Raw genomic sequence first — 22,492 nt, forward strand, 5'->3', positions numbered from 1 at the left:
ACTTCTCCTCACTGACATCTCCTATCTCTAACCTCACTAAGAAGGGCATGAACGCCAGAATTTGGACTCCAGAGGCAGAGTCCGCATTCAATAGCCTGAAGAGTGCCTTCACGTCAGCCTCTATCCTCCATCATCCAGATGTTTCCCTACAGTTCTCGTTGGAGGTGGATGCATCCTCTGTCGGTTGCTGGTGCACTCCTGTTCCAGATAGGTTCCAAGGGCACGTGGATATTTCTCTAAGCTCTTCTCTTCCGGAGAACGCAACTACTCAATTGGGGATCGGGAGTTACTGGCCATCAAATTGGCCCTGGAGGAGTGGAGACATCTACTAGAGGGCGCAGCTCATCCCATCCTGATTTTTACGGACCACGAGAACCTCACCCATTTTCAGACGGCCCAACGGCTGAACCCTCATCAGGCCAGGTGGTCGCTGTTCTTTACAAGGTTCCAGTTTGAGCTCCATTATCGCCCGGCCGACAAGAATGTGAGAGCTGATGCCATGTCCAGGTCTTTCGAGACAGAAGACACCATGGAAATTCTACAGAACATTATTGATCCGTCTTGCATTGTCTCTGTCAACCCCCTGCAAGTTGGGGACATTCCTCCAGGGAGGACGTTTGTGCGCTTGGCTGTCCGAGGGAGAATCAACCGCTGGGGACACTCCTCTAGACTGGCAGGTCACGCGGGGACCGTAAGACCCAGGATCTGATTGCCCGTCATTTCTGGTGGCCCGCGCTGCCCAAGGACATTATGGACTTTGTTTCTTCCTGTTCAGTATGTGCAGCTAACAAGGTCGCTCACTCCAGACCTGCTGGCCTGCTCCAGCCATTGCCTGTGCCCGATGCTCACTGGCAGCATATAGCTATGGACTTTATCACTGACCTACCTCTCTCTGCTGGATGCAGTACTGTCTGGGTGGTGTTGGATCGATTTTCGAAGATGGCCCACTTCGTTCCTCTGACCGGTCTTCCTTCTGCTCCTCAACTGGCCAAGCTGTTCATCCAACACATCTTCCACCTGCATGGCTTGCCGCAGCATATTGTGTCTGATCTGGGGGTGAAGTTCACCTCGAAGTTCTGGAGAGCCCTCTGCGGACTCCTAAGTATAAAGTTGGACTTTTCCTCGGCCAACCATCCTCAGTCCCATGGTCAGGTCGAGAGGATCAATCAGATCTTGAAAACTACTTACGCCTGTAATGATGGCGGTAGGGAAACAGACAAGTGAGCCCTAATCTACCCGCCACTCAGTCCCTGCCTACTTGCAACGACCCGCCCTAGGCAACGGGAAATGGGGCAGTTGCCCTCGGCAACACCGTGAGCAACAAGAGTGGGGAACGAGCCGAGTCAAACCAGGAGTGTACGAGGTACCAAACGCAGAGCAGGAGAGTAGTGAACAAGCCGAGTCAAACCAGGAGTGTACGAGGTACCAAACGCAGAGCAGGAGAGTAGTCAGTAAGAAAGGGTCTGTATGAAGCAGGGTCAAATAGTTCAGAAGCTGCAGCAGGGCCAGGAAACCAAACGAGAAGAATCACAAGCAAGGAGGAACAGGAAAGGCAGGTATAAATAGACAGAGGGCGGGAGCTAGCTCCGTCTGGCCAGGCTGTGATAGGCTCTCCCACTCCTAAGCCTGCCCTCCTGAGTGGTGGAAGATGGAGTCAGTCTCACATTTTTGATCCCCTGAGGACGCTGTGTTGACAGCGAAACATGTCGGGGGGGCTAAGTTACTTTTAAACAGTCATGTCTCATTGGCATTTATAGCACGCATAATTGTTGTATCTACGTAGGCTCAGCAGTCTGCAGCTGCTGTTCGAATACATTCAGACTTTTTCCACTTTATACTCTATCCTGCAACAGTGCAGGCAGAGTCTATACAGAGCGTGTGCGAACTGACATTGGCTATAATTTTTAACCCTTCGTGTTCATTGTGTGTCCTTTCATGGACATCTTAATAGCAAATCAATAAAAGTTATATTTTATTATCACTAATCAGTTAGTAGTTCGGAAATTGGGTTTTAGTGTGCTCCGGTACATTAGTCTTTTTCAAGTCGTACAAATTTGCTCCCAGGTTCCTCTGACCCTTCGAGATCCTGCAGCAGATCAACTCTGTCGCCTACAAGCTTCGGCTGCCTCCTACCCTCCGGATTGCCAACTCCTTCCATGTCTCTCTCCTGAAACCAGTGATTCTGAACCGCTTTACCAAGACTCCTAGCCCTGCGGTTGCCTCCAGCGGCCCTTCAGACACATTCGAAGTTAAGGAGATCTTGGACACCAAGAGAGTAAGAGGAAAGACTTTTTATTTGGTGGATTGGAGGGGGTTTGGTCCTGAAGAGGGGTCCTGGGAGTCAGAGGAGAACCTCAATGCTCCTACCCTTCTGAAGAAGTTTCTCTCTCGCTCTGGCCCCAAGAAGAGGGGGCATAAGATGAGGGATAATGTCATGTCCGTGGCTGCAGGCCGTCAGTTTCACTCTCCTCCTGATGGCCGCAACCATGGGTCTGCGAGCGCTGGCCCCAGTCTCCTCCTCAGGAGATGCCAGTGCTCACTTCCACTCACCTCGGCCAGATCCCGTAGTAATCATGTAATCAGCCAATGAGTGCACTGGACTATAAGAAGGGCCCAGCCCCTTGCTTCGATGCCTGAGTGTTGTTTGTCATATCCTAGTTTGTCTAAGCAAATGGTCTCCTAGTGTTTTCCAGTGTTCCCTGTTCCTGTATCCTGTATCCCGTGCTGTCCTGGTCAAGTGCCGTGCTGTGCTGTAGTCATGCTGTGCTGTGTTCCACGCCTGTCCTGCTACTCCACACCTGATGTCTACCTGCTGCCTAGTCCCAGCCGAGCCTGCCTTGCTACTGTCCGAGCTGCCACATGTACCCTATACAAACTATAGACTGTGACCTGCACCCTGTTGGCCAGATGGCAAACCGCCAAGACGGTACGGCCCAGTGGGTCCACGAACCCTATGTGACAAATACTGCATCGTATGCATCATTCCTGTGCCTTTAAAACCAATTCAATGCAGATTATCAGAAAAGCCTGTTAACTGTGTCAGCAGCTCGGAAACAAGATATATTACGGAGACCTGATAAAGCAAAATCAAAAGTTTTTATTTTTTCTCGGTGAAGAACAGTGAGGGTATGTTCACACAGAGTGTTTTATGGGGTATTTTGGGCGTTTACGCCTCGAAAAACGCATCAAAAAACGAAAGCTGAACTCCTCCAAACATCTGCCCATTCATTTCAATGGGAAATACGGCGTTCTGTTCCGACGGGGCGTTTTTTGATGCCTCGTTTTCGGAGCCGTTTTTCATTGACTATATAGAAAAACAGCTCCAAAAACGGCCGTAAAAAACGCAGCAAAAATAGCGAGTGGCTTAAAAAACACCTGAAAATCAGGAGCTGCTTTCCCTTGAAAATAGCTCCGTATTTTCAGACGTTTTTTGCTAAGCATGTGAACATACCCTGAGGGTTTATTCACACATTGTTGTCAAATTGTGGCATTTTCACCAAAACCGTGATATGACCACAATGTGTGAATGAACCATAAATAGAGTTTTGTCCTGTATCCCTAAAAATCGTTTTTCATAAATAATGCTATACTGAGTGCACACATAAATGGCACTAACTTTGTAATTTACTTTGTGTACCAATTTGGTCTTAATATATGTTGATCTTGTGGACAACTTTGCAAGTGAAGTAGAGATATTTTATGTTATAGTGGGATACAATATATAATGAACATACACTATCTGGTCAAAAGAATGTGGACACCTGACCATCACATCTCCCAAAACCATCGGAGAAAATATTGAGTTGGGCCCTTGATGCGGCTATCACAACCTCCACTCTTCTGGGAAGGCTTTCCACCAGATTTCAGAGTGTCTGTGGAAAATTAAACGAATTCAGCCACAAGAGCATTTGGGAGGAGAGGGCCTGCCTTGCAAGTGACGTTTCAATTCATCCCAAAGATGTTTGATGGGCTTGAGGTCAGGGCTCTGGGCGGGCCACTCCTACACACCAAACTCGTCACACCATTACTTTATGGGTCTCGCTTTGTGAGTGATGCAGCAGAGGATAGGCGATGCCATGGCAGAAACAGATTAAACGCTAATGCATACAATGTGCCAGTAAGTTATGCATGCAGGTACAATGGTTTTAATTGCCCTTTGGTGAATAAAAAATTAAAAAGAAACTGGCCAACAATAGAAGAATTGAATGTGTAGAAACCTCGAGTAAGTAGGATTTTGGTGGTTGGCGGTGTACAAGACATGTCACACAATAAGATTTAAACACTATGCACTATTTGTAATGATAGGGGTAGGGAAACGGACAAGTGAGCCCTAATCTACCCGCCACTCTGTCCCTGCCTACTTGCAACGACCCGCCCTAGGCGACGGGTTACAACTGGGCGGCGGTCCCTACGCTCAGTAAGTGCACGAGACAAAACATACAAGGGAATATAAAGCAAAGGGAAAGGGGCAGTTGCCCACGGCAACACCGTGAGCAACAGAGTAGTGAACGAGCCAAGTCAAACCAGGAGAGCACGAGGTACCAAACGCAGAGCAGAAGAGTAGTCAGAAAGCCAGGGTCAGAATGGAGCAGGATCAAATTGTTATGAGCTGTAGCTGGGCCAGGAAACCACACGGAAAGAATCACAAGCAAGGAGGAAAAGGAAAGGCAGGTATAAATAGACAGAGCTAGCTGAGTCTGGCCAGGCTGCGATAGGCTCTCCCACTCCTAAGCCTGCCAGCCTGAGTGGTGGAAGCTGGAGTCAGTCTCAGAGAGATAGACTCAGGTGAAGACTGATTACCTAAGGAAGTTAACCCTGAAGCTGTGCCTGGCAGATCCTTTACAGTACCCCCCCTTTTATGAGGGGCCACCGGACCCTTTCTAAGCGGACCTGGTTTACTGGGGAAACGAAGGTGGAACTTCCTGACCAATACCCCAGCGTGAACATCCCGGGCGGGTACCCAAGTCCTCTCCTCAGGCCCGTATCCTCTCCAATGGACCAGGTACTGGAGGGAGCCTTGGACCATCTTGCTGTCCACAATCTTGGCCACCTCGAATTCCACCCCCTCAGGGGTGAGAACGGGAACAGGAGGTTTCCTCGAGGGAGCCAAGGACGGGGAGCAGCGTTTAAGGAGGGAGGCATGAAACACGTCGTGTATACGAAAATATGGGGGTAACTCCAGCCAGAAGGAGACAGGATTGAGGACTTCAATGACCTTATACGGCCCAATAAACCGGGGAGCAAACTTCTTGGACGGGACCTTAAGACGCAAGTTCCTAGTTGATAACCACACCAGATCCCCGACCATAAACAAGGGGTTAGCAGAACGTTTTCTATCAGCCTGAGTTTTTTGTACGCTCTGGGACGCCTCTAGGTTCTTCTGAACCTGGGCCCAGACTGTGCACAGTTCCCGATGAATGACCTCTACCTCGGGATTGTTGGAACTACCAGGTGAAACAGAGGAGAACCGTGGATTAAACCCAAAATTACAGAAAAAGGGGGAGACCCCTGACAAGTTACTGACCCGGTTATTAAGGGAAAATTCAGCGAGGGGAATGAATGAGACCCAATCATATTGACAGTCAGAGATAAAACACCTTAAATATTGTTCTAGAGATTGATTAGTCCTCTCAGTTTGGCCATTGGTTTCAGGATGGAAAGCAGAGGAGAAGGACAGATCAATCTCCAACTTCTTACAGAAGGCTCTCCAAAACAAAGAAACAAATTGTACCCCTCTGTCCGAAACAATATTGACAGGGACCCCATGGAGACGCAGGATGTGTTTGACAAACAAGGTAGCTAACGTCTTGGCGTTGGGTAGCTTCTTGAGGGGCACAAAGTGGCACATCTTACTGTAGCGGTCTACTACCACCCACACCACCGACTTGCCTTGGGATGGAGGCAAATCGGTGATAAAATCCATGGAGATATGTGTCCAAGGTCTCTGGGGAATGGACAACGAACGTAGTAAGCCCGCTGGTCGGGACCTGGGAGTCTTGGACCTAGCACAAACCTCACAAGCGGCGACGTAGGCCTTAACGTCTTTAGGCAACCCAGGCCACAAATAGTTTCTGGCAATGAGGTGTTTGGTACCCAGGATGCCTGGATGACCAGATAGTGCGGAGTCATGATTTTCCCTAAGTACCCTTAGCCGGTATTGCAGGGGAACAAACAGCTTGTCCTCAGGAAGGTTCCCGGGGGCTGAACCTTGATCAGCTGCAATTTCAGAGACTAAATCAGAATCAATAGAAGAAATGATTATACCGGGAGGCAAAATACAAGCAGGATCTTCCTCCGAAGGAGGGCTGGCCATGAAGCTACGCGACAGTGCATCGGCCTTAATATTTTTAGACCCAGCCCTATAGGTAACCAAAAAGTTGAATCTGGTAAAAAATAGCGCCCATCGAGCTTGTCTTGGGTTTAGCCTCCGGGCAGATTCTAGGAAAACCAGATTCTTGTGGTCGGTAAGGACCGTTACTTGGTGCCTAGCCCTCTCCAGGAAGTGGCGCCACTCTTCAAATGCCCATTTAATGGCTAAGAGTTCGCGGTTGCCAATATCATAGTTACTCTCAGTGGGCGAAAACTTCCTGGAGAAGTAGGCACAGGGGCGGAGATGGGTGAGGGACCTGGTACCCTGGGACAAGACAGCCCCCACTCCCACCTCGGATGCGTCAACTTCCACGATAAATGGCTCCATTTGGTTGGGCTGAACCAGCACCGGGGCCGAGATAAAGCACTTCTTAAGGACCTCAAAAGCCTGGACAGCCTCTGGAGACCAGTGGAGGAGATCAGCACCTTTGCGAGTGAGGTCCGTAAGAGGCTTAGCGATGACCTAGAAGTTAGCAATGAATCTCCTGTAATAATTAGCGAACCCCAAAAAACACTGTAACGCCTTCAGGGAGGCAGGTTGGACCCATTCTGCCACAGCCTGAACCTTGGCGGGGTCCATGCGGAATTCATGAGGAGTGAGGATTTGACCCAAAAATGGTATCTCCTGTACCCCAAACACACATTTTTCGGTTTTTGCAAACAGTTTGTTTTCCCGAAGGACCTGGAGCACCTTCCTGACATGCTCAATGTGGGAGGGCCAGTCCTTGGAAAACACCAGTATGTCATCAAGGTACACTACAAGAAATATCCCCAGGTAATCTCTCAAAATCTCATTTATGAAATTCTGGAAGACCACCGGCGCATTACACAACCCAAAGGGCATGACGACGTATTCGAAATGACCTTCGGGCGTGTTAAACGCAGTCTTCCACTCATCCCCCTCTTTGATGCGGATAAGGTTATACGCCCCCCGTAGATCAAACTTAGAGAACCATTGGGCCCCCTGAACCTGATTAAAGAGATCAGGAATCAAAGGAAGGGGATACTGGTTCCTTACAGTGACCTTATTCAGGTTACGGTAGTCAATGCATGGCCTAAGACCACCATCCTTCTTCCCTACGAAGAAGAAGCCAGCACCTACCGGAGAAGTAGAGGGGCGAATGTAACCCTTGGCCAGGCATTCCTGGATATACTCTCTCATGGCTTCACATTCGGGACAAGAAAGATTAAATATCCTACCCTTAGGAAGCTTAGCTCCTGGTACCAATTCGATAGCGCAATCGTATTCTCTATGAGGAGGTAACACTTCGGAGGCCTCCTTAGAGAAAACATCAGCGAAGTCCCGAACAAACTCAGGTAGCGTGTTCACCTCCTCAGGGGGAGAAATAGAATTAACAGAAAAACATGACGTCAAACATTCATTACCCCATTTGGTAAGCTCCCCAGTATTCCAGTCAAACGTGGGATTATGCAACTGCAACCAGGGAAGGCCTAAAACCAAATCGGACGATAATCCCTGCATCAACAGTACAGAGCACTGCTCCAAATGCATGGAGCCAACAAGGAGTTCAAAAACAGGGGTATGCTGTGTAAAATAACCATTAGCAAGAGGAGTGGAGTCGATACCCACTACTGGGACAGGTTTAGGCAAATCAATCAAAGGCATAGCAAGAGACATAGCAAATTCCACAGACATGATATTAGCAGAGGACCCTGAATCCACGAAGGCGCTGCCGGTAGCAGACCTACCACCAAAAGAGACCTGAAAGGGAAGCAAGATCTTATTACGTTTCATATTTACGGGAAATACCTGTGCGCCCAAGTGACCTCCCCGATGATCACTTAGGCGCAGAAGTTCTCCGGCTGCATTCTTACGCTTAGGACAGTTGTTCACTTGATGCTTGTCATCCCCACAGTAGAAGCAGAGACCATTCTTCCTGCGGAAATCTCTACGTTGTTGGGTGGACACGAAGGCCCCGAGTTGCATAGGTACCTCTGAGTCTTCCGGGGAAGAACGAAGCAACGGAACCTCGGGAGGCATCATGGGGGAGTCGGAGGAGAAAACACATAAACGTTCGCGTTGTCGTTCCCTGAGACGTCGGTCAAGTCGTACCGCTAAAGCCATAACCTGGTCTAGGGAGTCAGAAGAGGGATAGCTAACTAGCAGGTCTTTCAGGGCATTCGACAGACCCAACCTAAACTGGCACCTTAAGGCAGGGTCATTCCACCGAGAAGCTACGCACCACTTCCTAAAGTCAGAACAATACTCCTCAACAGGTCTCTTACCCTGACGTAAGGTCACCAGCTGACTCTCGGCAAAGGCAGTCTTGTCAGTCTCGTCATAAATGAGTCCGAGAGCAGAAAAGAAAAGATCAACGGAGGAAAGTTCAGGGGCGTCAGGAGCCAAGGAGAAGGCCCATTCTTGGGGCCCGTCCTGGAGCCGGGACATAATTATACCCACTCGCTGGCTCTCAGAACCTGAGGAGTGGGGCTTTAAGCGAAAGTAAAGCCTGCAACTCTCCCGAAAGGAGAGAAAAGCCCTCCGGTCCCCTGAGAACCGGTCGGGCAACTTGAGGTGGGGTTCAGGAGTTGAGGTGAGGGGAACCTCCAAGGTAGCCTCAGGCTGGTTGACCTTCTGAGCCAGGGCCTGGACCTGTAGGGAGAGACCCTGCATTTGCTGAGCCAGGGTCTCAAGGGGGTCCATGGTAGTGTCAGGGACCAGGGTAGACTAGGTATATGGGCTTGTGATTATGTAATGATAGGGGTAGGGAAACGGACAAGTGAGCCCTAATCTACCCGCCACTCTGTCCCTGCCTACTTGCAACGACCCGCCCTAGGCGACGGGGTACAACTGGGCGGCGGTCCCTACGCTCAGTAAGTGCACGAGACAAAACATACAAGGGAATATAAAGCAAAGGGAAAGGGGCAGTTGCCCACGGCAACACCGTGAGCAACAGAGTGGTGAACGAGCCAAGTCAAACCAGGAGAGTACGAGGTACCAAACGCAGAGCAGAAGAGTAGTCAGAAAGCCAGGGTCAGAATGGAGCAGGATCAAATTGTTATGAGCTGTAGCTGGGCCAGGAAACCACACGGAAAGAATCACAAGCAAGGAGGAAAAGGAAAGGCAGGTATAAATAGACAGAGGGCGGGAGCTAGCTGAGTCTGGCCAGGCTGCGATAGGCTCTCCCACTCCTAAGCCTGCCAGCCTGAGTGGTGGAAGCTGGAGTCAGTCTCAGAGAGATAGACTCAGGTGAAGACTGATTACCTAAGGAAGTTAACCCTGAAGCTGTGCCTGGCAGATCCTTTACACTATTCTTTCTGAATTAACACCAATTTTCATTCATGTTTCTGGCAGGATGAAAAAAAGCAATTGATGACAACAAACGTGTGGCTGAGGCAGGTAAGGGAAATTCTATCTTTGTCCATAGACCTTAGACACATTTATTCACACCTTCTGAGGTATACTGAGGTAAAATCTTTGTTAGACCTGTTCACATTTTGTGGTAGTGTTGGGACTCAGAGCCGCATCACTATTGCAACAAAGTTTATGCTGTGATTGACCCCAAAAAAAAACAAAGCAGAGAGATTTCGCCCTATGATGAATGTTTATAATCCATTAGTGAACACTTCACTGGTCATGGTGAAAATTGGCTTAGTACGAGTGAACGTATCTTATATTTTTCTCTCCTGTTGGCTGTAATCAGACCGAGGGGACAGAGGGGATAATTTGTTAAGATAATGTAATAACTTCTTTGTAACACTCTTTATTAGACTTTAAGCCCAAGAGCATTACTGGATGTCGGTCCCTGGCTAGCAGAGTCGGATCTTGGATGATGTTTTTGAAGACAGTGAAACAGAGTAACACATTGTACCGGGATGTCTCAGAGATGGTAAAGCAGAGTAGCACAGCGTAGCAGGACCATACTTTAGTGGGACCATTTCAACTTGTTGGAGAAGGAGTTGCGCAGAGCGCAGGAGCAGTTTAGCGGCCGGCAGTTACAATGAATGACTGGGTCTGTTATTCAGTTGGCGCAGACTAACCTGGAGTGCAAAATCAAAGAAATCCCCCGTTTTTCAGACTTTGCCGGTAAGATTCCCAGGTTATGGTCCCCAATAGACGGTCAGCTGCAGTTGGCCGGTGTAAACTCTTTCTGACCAAACAGATCTTGGTCGGTAATGGGCGGGCAATGTCAGGTCAGGCTATCAGTATCCAGAGGCAAGGTCAGGGTCAGGCCAGAGATTAGTACATGGATAAGTCAGATCAATCAGATTTAAGATGAAAACCGGGTCAAGCACAGGAAAATCACAGGGAACAACAAGTTCAAACACCAAGAAACTCACCACCAGGGTTGATAACCAAGCAAGGAATTCCACCAGCAGTTTCACTTTAAGGTTCCAGCAGGAGTGACATAACACGCCGTGTCGGGTCCCAATCTGCGTGGCTTGAGCAGTGCAGCCCAATAAAGAGGAGAGATGGCATTTAAGAAGTACATTCCTAGTGGTCTAGAGTAATGAAATGGTTAATAGGTAGATCCGTAGTAATCTGGGGTAGTGAAGGGGTGAATGTCAACATCCCTGATGTTCTATGGTAATGAAAAAGCCATTATGTACCTCCCTGGTGATATAGGGTGGTGAAGGGGTTAAAGACCTGGTGTCAAATGATTTAAGGCCCATTTACACGGCCGTTAATCAGTCAGATTCCAATGCTAACAAGTGATTTTGCGCGATAATCGCTTAATGTGAATAGGTGTAGAGACTGAACAACTCGCGAGAAAACTTTTGTTGATCATGCAAATATTTGTGCGTACAAAAAAATAATTGTCGGTCGTTCTGACATTGTGGTATGTAAACATGAATTGTTTGATTGATAGCAGATATAGGAGGCTTTTTTTTTTCAATAAATGTAAGGCTAAATTCAGATGACAATGAAAAACGTCTGTTTGTCACACGGTCATTTTCAGAACAATGAACCTCTATGGGTATATTCACATGGCCGTTTTTTAACGGCCTGTGAATACTGGGTGTCAAAAAAATAGGACATGTCCTATTTATGGCAATTTTCACGGCCAGACGGCTCCCATAGAAGTTAATGGATCAGCTTTTACCGGCCGTTTATCAGGAAACAATCCTTGTAAGGGCCGGTAAAAACTGATCCTGGCCGAGGACTCCCCGCACACAGTGCTACATTGAGCGCTGATCCCGGGGTAGCCCTTTTCATTACTGTCTATATAAGGAAAGTGAAGTCAGGGATTTCAACAATGGAGTCCCCGGCCAGAGCATCGCAAGATCTCTGGCCGGGGACTCCAGTCTTGTAGATAGCACACCCTCCATGTAGATAGCAACCCCCTGCCTGAAGATAGCAACCCCCCCATCCCCCATAAATAGCGCCACTGTAGCTCCCTGGCGCTATCTATGGGGGATAGGTGATAACTTGTAGTAAACTTAATAACCCTTTAAAAACTAAATATTGATGATTAGTACATACAGGAATATTAAAAAAAAAATACTGGATCAACCAGCCAGGCTCCAGGATAAATTTTTCTACTGCAGATCGGAATATGGAAGCAGAATGCATATTTTCAGTTTGAAAGTGTCACAGCGTGGGGTGTGGACCCACTGGGCCGTACTACGTAGCGGGATAGCAGCTGGCAAACAGGTATAATGCAATGTCTATAGTTCTGAAAGGGTACCTGAGGCAATGTAGACAGTAGCAGTGGATTCAGGCTCCGACAGTAGACAGACACCCGGCGGGGTGAAACAGAATAGATGAAGTGGAAGGCACAACACGACTCCAACTCTTGAAGGCATAGTGGCACGGTAGCACGGGATACAGGGTACAGGCAGCAGGAACGGGAAACACTGGGAACTAGAAAACACTAGGAGACCATTTGCAAGGACAAACTTAAGGTAAAACAACAACGCTCAGGCAAAGATCGTGAGGGCAGAGCCCCTTTTATAGTCCAGAAGCATTCTGGGCTAATTGCAGCTATTCTGCAAATGTGCGCATACTGGCCCTTTAAGGCCGTGCACGCACTGGCGCGCATGCTCTGCGGGAGACCGTGTTTGGACCAGGAAGTGAGTGCCAGTGTCTCCCAGGAGGGAGATTCCGCAGGGAACTCACTCGTCCATGGCGCGGTTGTCAGAGGGTAAGTCAGGACGACGGTTCGCGGCCATAGACGTAACAGTATCCCCCCTCTTACGCCCCCTATTCTTGGGACCAGAGCGGGAGAGAAACTTCTTCACAAGGGCAGGAGCATTGATGTTCTCCTCTGGCTGCCAAGACCTCTCCTCTGGGCCAAATCCCCTCCAATCCATGAAATAAAACATTCTTACTCCTACTCTCTTGGTGTCCAAGATCTCCCTCACCTCGAATGTCCCTGATGAGCCGCTAGGAGCCACTGCGGAACTAGGAGTCTTGGAGTAGCGGTTCAGGACCACAGGCTTCAGCAGGGAGACGTGGAAGGAGTTTGGGATCTTGAGGGTGGGAGGCAGACGAAGCTTGTAAGAGACAGGATTTATCTGCAGCAGAATATCGAAGGGTCCGAGGAACCTGGGAGCAAACTTAGTACCTGGAAGAAACTGGGGAGATTCTTGTCTTCTAGTGTCTGCCTTTCTCTTCATGCGGTCGACCGCCAGCAGAATAGAAGATCGGGTCTGCTTCCATATCTGCAGAAAGTCTCTGAAAGTAGTCAGCTGCAGGCACCTGGGACATAGTGGAAACAGGAAGAGGTATTCGTGGATGTTGGCCGTGGACAATGAAGAATGGGCTGGAGGTGGTGGACTCACTAGTATGGTTGTTGTAAGAGAACTCAGCCCATGGAAGCAGCTGCACCCAGTCATCATGCTGCCTGGAGATAAAGTGCCGCAGATAGTTCTCCATGATCTGATTAACCCTCTCGACTTGACCATTGGACTGGGGATGGTAGGCCGAGGAAAAGTCCAACTTCACACCAAGGAGACTGCAGAGGGCTCTACAGAACTTTGAGGTGAACTGAACCCCTCGATCTGAGACAATATGCAGAGGCAAGCCGTGCAGACGGAAGATGTGTTGGATGAAGAGGCCGGCCAGTCGGGAAGCAGAAGGCAGACCAGTCAGTGGAACAAAATGAGCCATTTTGGAGAATCGATCCACCACCACCCAGACCACACTGCATCCAGCAGAGAGAGGCAGGTCCGTGATAAAGTCCATAGCAATATGTCGCCAGGGGGCATCGGGCACAGGCAGTGGCTGGAGCAGACCAGCTGGTCTGGAGTGGGCTACTTTATTTGCTGCACACACCGTGCAGGAGGAGACAAAATCTGCGACGTCTTTGGGCAGCATGGGCCACCAGAAGTGATGGGCAACTAGGTCTTGGGTCTTACGGGCACCCGCGTGACCTGCCAGCTTGGAACTGTGTCCCCAGCGAAGGATTCTTCCTCTGTCTGCCAGATGTACAAAGGTCCTCCCCGGGGGAATGTCTCTAACTTGCAGAGGGTTGACAGAGATGATGCAAGAAGGGTCAATGATATTCTGTGGGGACTCCACAGTGTCTTCTGTCTCGAATGACCTAGACAAGGTATCGACCCTCCCATTCTTGTCAGCAGGGCGGTAGTGGAGCTCAAACTGGAACCGAGCGAAGAACAGCGACCACCTGGCCTGACGAGGGTTCAGCCGTTGGGACGTCTGGAGATAGGTGAGGTTCTTGTGGTCTGTGAAGACCAGGATTGGATGAGCTGCGCCCTCTAGTAGGTGTCTCCACTCCTGCAGAGCCAGCTTGATGGCCAGTAACTCCCGATCCCCAATCGATTAGTTGCGCTCTGCGGGAGAAAAAAGCTTAGAGTAGTAGCCACATACCACAGTCTTGCCTTTGGAACCTCTCTGGAACAGAAGTGCACCAGCACCAACAGAGGAGGCGTCCACCTCCAACAAAAACTGTAAGGATACATCAGGATGATGAAGAATTGAGGCTGACATGAAGGCCTTCTTTAAGCTCTTGAACGTGGCCTCTGCTTCTGGAGTCCACACCTTGGCATTCATGCCCTTTTTGGTGAGGGTAGAGATGGGAGCTGTCAGTGAGAAGTTGGGGATGAACAGCCGGTAGAAGTCGGCGAATCCCAGGAAGCGCTGTATGGCCCTTAAGCCTTGAGGACGTGGCCATTCCAAGATAGGCTTTACCTTTTCAGGATCCATTTTGAGGCCCTGATCGGAGATGATGTAGCCCAGGAAGGGCAGAGACTTTCTCTCAAACATGCACTTTTCCAGCTTGGCATATAGGTGATTCTCCCTTAATCGAAAGGACATGTCTCTGATGAGTCGCTGGATCTGGGGAAAAAAATCAAAATGTCATCGAGATACACCACAACGCAGACATAGAGGAGATCATGGAAGATGTCATTGATGAACTCTTGAAAGACAGCTGGAGCGTTACACAGGCCGAAGGGCATAACCAGGTATTCATAGTGCTCATCACGTGTATTAAATGCCGTCTTCCATTCGTCACCCTGATGAATCCGGATTAGATTGTAGGCCCCCTGCAGGTCTAGTTTTGAAAAAAAATTTGCTCCCAGTATGTGATCAAACAGTTCAGAGATTAAAGGCAATGGGTATCTGTTCTTTACCGTGATCTGGTTGAGACCCCGGTAGTCAATGCAGGGTCGGAGGGATCCGTCTTTCTTTTTAACAAAGAAAAATCCGGCCCGCAGGGGATGAGGATTTGCATATGAAGCCCCTCTCTAAATTTTCCTTGATATAGGCAGACATCGACTGGGTTTCAGACAAGGAGAGGGTGTCACGTTGGGTTCGTGGACCCAGTGGGTCGTACCGCCTTGACGGTATGGCAGCTGGCCAACAGGGCACAGGTCACAGCCTATAGTTCGTGTAATGTACCTGTGGCAGCTCGGACAGTAGCAGGCTCGGCTGGGACTAGGCAGCAGGTAAACGTCAGGCGTGGAGTAGCAGGACAGGCGTGGAATACAGCACAGCACGACTTCAGCTCAAAACGGTACTTGACCAGGATAGCACGGCATATGGGATACAGGTACGGGGAACACTGGGAACTGGAAAACATTAGGAGACCATTTGCATAGACAAACTAGGATACGACAAACAACGCTCAGGCATGGAAGGAAGGGGCTGGGCCTTCTTATAGTCCAAGGTACTCATGGGCTAATTTTTTATTAAAGTCCAGTGTGCGCGCTGCCCCTTTAAGAGTGGGTACGCGCCTGCGCGCGCACCCTACGGGACCCGGCCGAGGTAAGTGGAAGTGAGCGATGGCGTCTCCTGAGGAGGAGACTGGGGCCAGCGCTCGCACAACCATGGCTGCAGCCATCAGGAGGCAAGTGAGCCTGACGGCCCGCGGCCATGGACATGACAGAGGGTATACTCTACCGCGAGGAGGAGACAAATCAGGGACCAGGTCAATAGGACAATCATACGTTCAGTTTGGCGGTAACATCTCTGCCTCCTTCTTGTCGAAGACATCCAAGAACTGAGAGTAGGAAGAGGACAACCCTGCCAATGACAGATGCGGAGGAGGCTGAAGCGGATGGATATGCCCCAGACAGCGGTTGAGGCACTTGGGACTCCACTGGAGAATCTCTCCGGAGTTCCAATCCAGGACTGGGGCGTGTAGACTGAGCCAAGGCAAACCCAGCAACTCGGGATTGATGGCCTTGGGTAGGACAAAAAGGGAGATGAGCTCAGAATGAAAGGCTCCCACTCAGCTGTTTGTTCACAGACAATATTGGGTCGGGCAGCGGCAGTCCATCTACTGAGGCAACGATCAACGGCTTCTCCTGAAGGGTAGTGGGCAAGTGAAGAAGATCCACAAGGTCTCCGTGTATAAAATTGGCTACAGAGCCAGAGTCCAGATAGGCAGAGGCCAGATGGGACCTCTCGCCAGCGATAATAGTCACAGGGATGGACAGCTTGGAGGAGAGTTCTCTGTCAAATGCTGTGTCGCCCAGTGTTGTCTCTCCAACCAATCCTAGGCGTTGGAGTTTTTTGGCTTCTGGGTACACAGACGCACGACATGGCCAGCGAGGCCACAATATAGACAGAGTCCAGAAGAGCGCCTGCTCGGTCTAAGCCGATCTACTTGCATCGGGACCTCGGATGGAGCAACAGATGAGGACAAGACGGGTTGCTGGAAGTTGCGAGCCAACCTAGGAAGCCTTCTCTCTCGACGAACCTCTTGGGATCTTTCTCTGAGCCTCATGTCAACCCGGGTGGAAAGTAAAATTAGGTCGTCCAAGGTAGGTGATAGATCACGAGCAGCTAGTTTGTCCTTGATCTCGGATGACAGACCATGCCAGAAGGCAGCTACTAACGCCTCATTGTTCCAGGACATCTCTCCTGCCAGGAACTGGATGGTGTACCCGCCCATGGAGGTCTCCTCCTGGCGCAGGTTCAGTAGAGAAGTTGCTTCCGACGAAACTCGTCCAGGCTCCTCAAACACAGTGCGGAATAACTGCAGGAACCCCTGGAAGTCTCGGGTCCCTGCCGTTCCCAGATTGGGTTCGCCCACACCAGGGCTTTGCCGGCAAGCAGAGACACAATGAAGGCGATCCTGGCGCCATCTGAGGGAAATGCTTTGGCGTGCAGGGTGAAGTGGATATGACACTGGTTGATAAATCCCATGCACGCGCTTTCATCTCCATGAAAACGAGGTGGTAGTGGCAGCGAGAACCGAGGATCAGAACTGGTGCTGACAGGAGGTGTAGCAGGAGGATCAGTCGGAGAAGCTGGAACAGGAGCAAAGGGGGAAGCAGCTAGCTCCCCTAGCTGTAGTGCCATGGAATTTACTACCACAAGGAGTTGATCCTGTCGTGTTCGCAGGTCCTGCAGGTCCGCTTGCATGGCTTAAGAAGGGGACAGGCCCTTGAATTGACCAGCGGGGTCCATAGCCTGAGCGTACTGTCACGGCGTGGGGTGTGAACCCACAGGGCCGTACTGCGTAGCGGGATAGCAGCTGGCCAAATAGGTATAATACAATGTCTAAAGTTCTGAAAGGGTACCTGAGGCAATGTAGAAAGTAGCGGTGGATTCAGGCTAAGATGAGGCTCGAACAGCAGACAAACACCCGGCGGGGTGCGACACAATAGATGCAGCGGAAGGTACAACACAACTCTAACTCTTGAAGGCACAGAGGCACGGTAGCAGGGGATACAGGGTACAGGCAGCAGGACCGGGAAACACTGGGAACTGGAAAACACTAGGAGACCATTTGCAAGGACAAACTTAAGGTAACACAACAACGCTCAGGCAAAGTACGAGAGGGCAGAGCCCCTTTTATAGTCCAGAAGCATTCTGGGGTAATTGCAGCTATACTGCAAATGTGCGCGTACTGGCCCTTTAAAGCCATGCACGCGCGTGCCCTGCGGGAGATAGTGTCTGGACCAGGAGGGAAATGCCGCCGGGAACTCGCTCGTCCATGGCCACCAGAGGGTAAGTCAGGACGAGAGTCCGCGGCCATAGACGTTACAGAAAGTATATGCTGCCAATGTAAAATTTGTATTCAGGGATATTATTACTATTTATTACTGTGCTGCTGCTGATCATTACTTTTCTCTTTGCAATAGGAATGGGTAGATTTTAAATTGCGATGGAATCCGAAAGACTACGGAGGAATAACTTACATCAGAGTACCGTCTGAATCCTTGTGGCTTCCTGATATTGTTCTGTTTGAAAAGTAAGAATATATAGTATAATATATAATAGTCTTATCTGGTGTACCAGTGTTACAGGAGGTCACCCTTCCCTCCCCTGAAGTGCTATTGAATTACAAAGCAAGGAAGGACAGAAAAAAACCTGTTATCACATGGCTTTCTTTCTCTCTCTTGCTTGTTTTACGAGTGTCATGTCTTCTTTTCTGAGAATCCCACAGATATGTATCTCGCACCATAACAGAACTTGTAATGTTTTCAAAGTTCAGAAATATCATGTAAGCTTTCATAAGCCATCATATAATAAATGAGGGCAGGACCAATAGGTGGGATCTGTTTTATGGGAACTACTATGAGGGCACTACTGTATGGCCCCAAGTCCCTCTACGGTATTGCATTACTATGTAGCTGCCCCATTTGTCTTTGTAATGGATACTGTGGCTTATAGACAGCTGCGTTCCACAATCAGTGGCTCCAGCACCCTACATATGACTCTAGATGTTGCCAGCTGTGTATACTTTTCTGCACCAATAACACTGGGGACAGTATAGAAGGGACTTTCCACCCATGTCAGATCTATATCACTGAGAGTTGACACGGCTACTCGGCCAGTATTATCACTTCTTCTTTTTGCAAATATACAGTACTGTGCAATAGATTTAGGCAGTTGTGGAAAAATGCTGCAAATTAAAAATGCTTTCAAAAATAGAAGTGCTAATAGTTTTTTGGTATCAATTAATAAAAAGCAAAGTGAATGAACAGAAGAGTAATCTAAATCAAATCAATATTTGGTGTGACCAACCTTTGCCTTCAAAGCAGCATCAATTCTTCTGGGTGCACTTGCACAAAGTCATGGATTTTGTAGGATTATAGTCAGGTGTAGGATTAACCAATTATACCAAACAGATTATAATGATCATCAATTTCATATGTAGGTTGAAACACATTCATTAACTATAACAGAAATAATTGTGTAGGAGGAACAGCCAAACTCTGCTACAAAGGTGAGATTGTGGAAGACAGTTTCATTTTACAGGTCCCACCATGGCAAGACTGAGTACATCAACTAGACACAAGGTAGTTATACTGCATCAGCAAATTCTCTCCCAGGCAAAGATTACAAAGCAAACTGGGGTTTCAACATATGCTGTTCAAGCTCTTTTGAAGAAGCACAAAGAAACAGGCAACGTTGAGCACCGTAGACGCAGTGGTCGGCCAAGGAAACTTAGTGCAGCAGATCAAAACACATCATGCTTACTTCCCTTCAATATCGGAAGATGTCTAGCAGTGCCAGTGGGACCCAAGTACACCCATCTACTGTTCGGAGAAGTCTGGCCAGAAGTGGTCTTCAATGTGGAAACAAGGCCAAATGACTCAACAATGCATGAAAACACAGGAACTGGGGTGCAGAAAAATGGCAGCAGGTGCTCTAGACTGATGAGTCAAAATTTAAAATATTAGGCAGTTTGTTCTCCAAAGGGCTGGAGAGCAGTACAATAATGATGTTATGTAAATGTAAGTGGAGCGATACCTCAAATCTGCTGAAGTCTGCTGGAAAAGAGAGTGCACATAAACCTGCAACCTCTAACCCGTAACCACTCTAGTTCACAGAATCTAAGGCTACTCTAAGGTGTTCGCCCGAGCTGACCGCAAGGTGACATGGACTTTGCTGCTTAGAATCCAGAATGCAGTTTTGGAAAAGAGGTGCAGTGCAAGCAAACCTGAGCTGGAAATCACACAGCCAGAAGGTTAACTGAAAGTCCAGAAACGGAGTAGAGGTAATCAGACAAGCCACGCTCCAAACCAGCCAGGAGCGGATAATCATAATCGGTAAGCAGGGGGTTAACGAGAGACAAGCCGAGGTCAGTATACATGAGGTCCAGAAAACAGAAGTGCAGGAGCAGTCAGGAGCTTGATCAGGAACCAGGAAACAGGAATATTCACAAGCAAAGACAGTTGGGAAAAGCAGATTGGCAGAAGGACAGAGAAGAGAGATAGGCTCAAAGCAAAAGAAGAACCGCCCAGAAGCTAGACAGGTTGTCATAGCGACCTTAAAGGACCAGTGTCACGGGAAAAAAAATTTTTAGACCAATTTGCTTTTAGTGTTTTATTAAACATTTTTTTATTTATTTGTGTGTTTGTGTTTTACTTTTTTTTATTTTTTCACTTTTTCTTGTCCATGGGGGCTGCCATTTTTTTTTCCATCTCTGTATGTGTCGATTAACGACACATACAGGCATGGAATACGGCACATACAGTCCCATAGTGAATGCAAACGGGGCCCTTTCCATCCACTATGCTGTACGCCGTCTGTGTGGGAAAGGCGCATGCGCTGCTCCCACACAGTCCATATAGAACTGTGCGATGTCCGGCGCCATTTTCTTGTGGACCGGAAGTCGTGGCCGGACAGTAAGATTACTACTTCCGGTCGCGGCTTCCGGACTTGTGCACTTGGAGCGGAGGTAGCAGACGGAGCGGACGGACCAGAGGGAGCGGTGGCGGCAGGAGCAGGTAAAGGAGGTCTGTGTATGTACGTGTTTTACTGTGTGTTTACTACTGTATGTTAACCTACTACACTGTGTGTTAGCTAAAAAAATGGCGACACACAGTGTAGGAGGTTTGACCGTTCAATCCCCTCGTTTCTCCCGGCACAAGCCAGGATAAAGGAGGGGGGATTCTGAGAGCTCACTAGAGCGAGTGAGTCTTCTCAAATTTTGCAGCATAAAGCAATGTGGTTGCTTTTCCACATGCAATGCTGCAATTTTGGGAATTGCTCCATCTAGTGACCAGCGCTGGGAAATATTATAAATTAGAATCTAATTTATAATATTTCCTGACTCGTGAAAAAAATAAAAAAATTAGAACAATGTTTAATCACCTATACACTAACTGTTTAACTAAAAAAAAAAAAAAATGTTTTTCTAGCGACACATTCCCTTTAAGGCTGGTTTCACACACCCTATTTACGGACGTAATTCGGGCGTTTTAACCTCGAATTACGTCCGAAAATACGGCCCCAAAGCGACGGCAAACATCTGCCCATTCATTTGAATGGGCTTTACGATGTTCTGTGCCGACGGTCATTTTTTTTACGCGCCGCTGTCAAAAGACGGCACATAAAAAAGACGCCCGCATCAAAGGAGTGCATGTCACTTCTTGAGACGTAATTGAAGCCGTTTTACATTGACACAATGGAAAAACAGCTCCAATTACGTCCGTAATGGATGCAGCGAAAAGCGCCGCACTTGCCATTACGTCTGAAATTCCGGAGCTGTTTTCTCCTGAAAACAGCTCCGTAATTTCAGCCGTATCGGACGCTGCCGTGTGAACATACCCTAAACAGGTGTTGTCCTAGCAAATGAGTGTCTGCAGGCAACAGTGAAGAGTGGTGGAGGTCCCTTGCAAGTTTGAGGTTGCATTTCAGCAAATGGAGTTGGGGATTTGGTCAGGATTAATTCAATGGATATAAGCAGCACTAGATCAAAAGACATATAAATATAAGTAGGTGGTTGCACACCTTAGGGACATGGTCCAATGGTCCCTTGATGAAGAACAAATGAGAGATCAGACAGAACTCCAAAAGTAAAAGTGATCCTTTTATTCCCACATGAAACGTTGCATGTGGGAATAAAAGGATCACTTTTACTTTTAGGGTATGTGCACACACAAAATAAAAAAACTTCAGGAAATACAGAGCTGTTTTCAAGGGAAAACAGCTCCTGATTTTCAGACATTTTTTAAGCCACTCGCGTTTTTCACTGCGTTTTTAACAGCCGTTTTTGGAGCTGTTTTTCTATAGAGTCTATGAAAAACGGCTCCAGAAACGGCTGAAAAAGTGACATGCGCTTTTTTTAAGAAAACGCCCACGTAAAAAACGCCCCGTGGTTCCGATTTTCCAGCCGTTTTTCTGGACGTTTACGGCCCAGAAAACGGCTGAAAACACTCCGTGTGAACATACCCGTAGAGTGCTCTCTGATCTCCCATTTTTTTGGTCAGGATTAATGGTGTCCTCAATGCTGTGGAATACAGGCAGATCCATCATGCAATGCCATCAGGGAGGTGTCTAATTGGCTCCAAATTTATTCTGCAGCAGGACAACGACCCCAAACTTACAGCCAATGTCATTAGGAACTATCTTCAGCGTAAAGAAGAAGTGATGATATGGCGCCCACAGGGCCCTGATCTCAACATCATTGAGTCTGTCTGGGATTACATGAAGAGACATAAGGATTTGAGGAAGCCTATATCCAAAGAAGGTCTGTGGTTAGTTCTCCAAGATGTTTGGAACAACCTCCCTGCCAAGTTCCTTCAAAAACGGTGTACAAGTGTACCTAAAAGTATTGATGCTGTTTTGAAGGCAAAGGGTGGTCACACCAAATATTTGTTGATTTTGATTTCTCTTCTGTTCATTCATTTTGTTAAGTGATAAAAAAAAAACTATCAACACTTCTATTTTTAAAAGCATTCTTACTGCAACATTTTTTCACAACTGCTTAAAACTTTTGCATAGTACTCTAAA

At 48.3% G+C, this 22,492-nt stretch overlaps 1 protein-coding gene across 1 annotated transcript in view; it reads left to right on the forward strand.

The window, feature by feature from the left end:
- CHRNB3 (cholinergic receptor nicotinic beta 3 subunit) overlaps positions 1–22,492 on the forward strand; it is a 46,287-nt gene that overhangs the window by 14,815 nt on the left and 8,980 nt on the right. The window contains exons 3-4 of the mRNA XM_075861807.1: positions 9,686–9,730; positions 17,890–17,999. Of these exons, the coding sequence (XP_075717922.1) occupies positions 9,686–9,730; positions 17,890–17,999 (155 nt within the window). The remainder of the gene's footprint in view (positions 1–9,685; positions 9,731–17,889; positions 18,000–22,492) is intronic.

This window comes from Rhinoderma darwinii, chromosome 1 (genome assembly GCF_050947455.1).
Source record: "Rhinoderma darwinii isolate aRhiDar2 chromosome 1, aRhiDar2.hap1, whole genome shotgun sequence".
In the NCBI taxonomy this organism is placed as follows: Eukaryota; Metazoa; Chordata; class Amphibia; order Anura; family Rhinodermatidae; genus Rhinoderma; species Rhinoderma darwinii.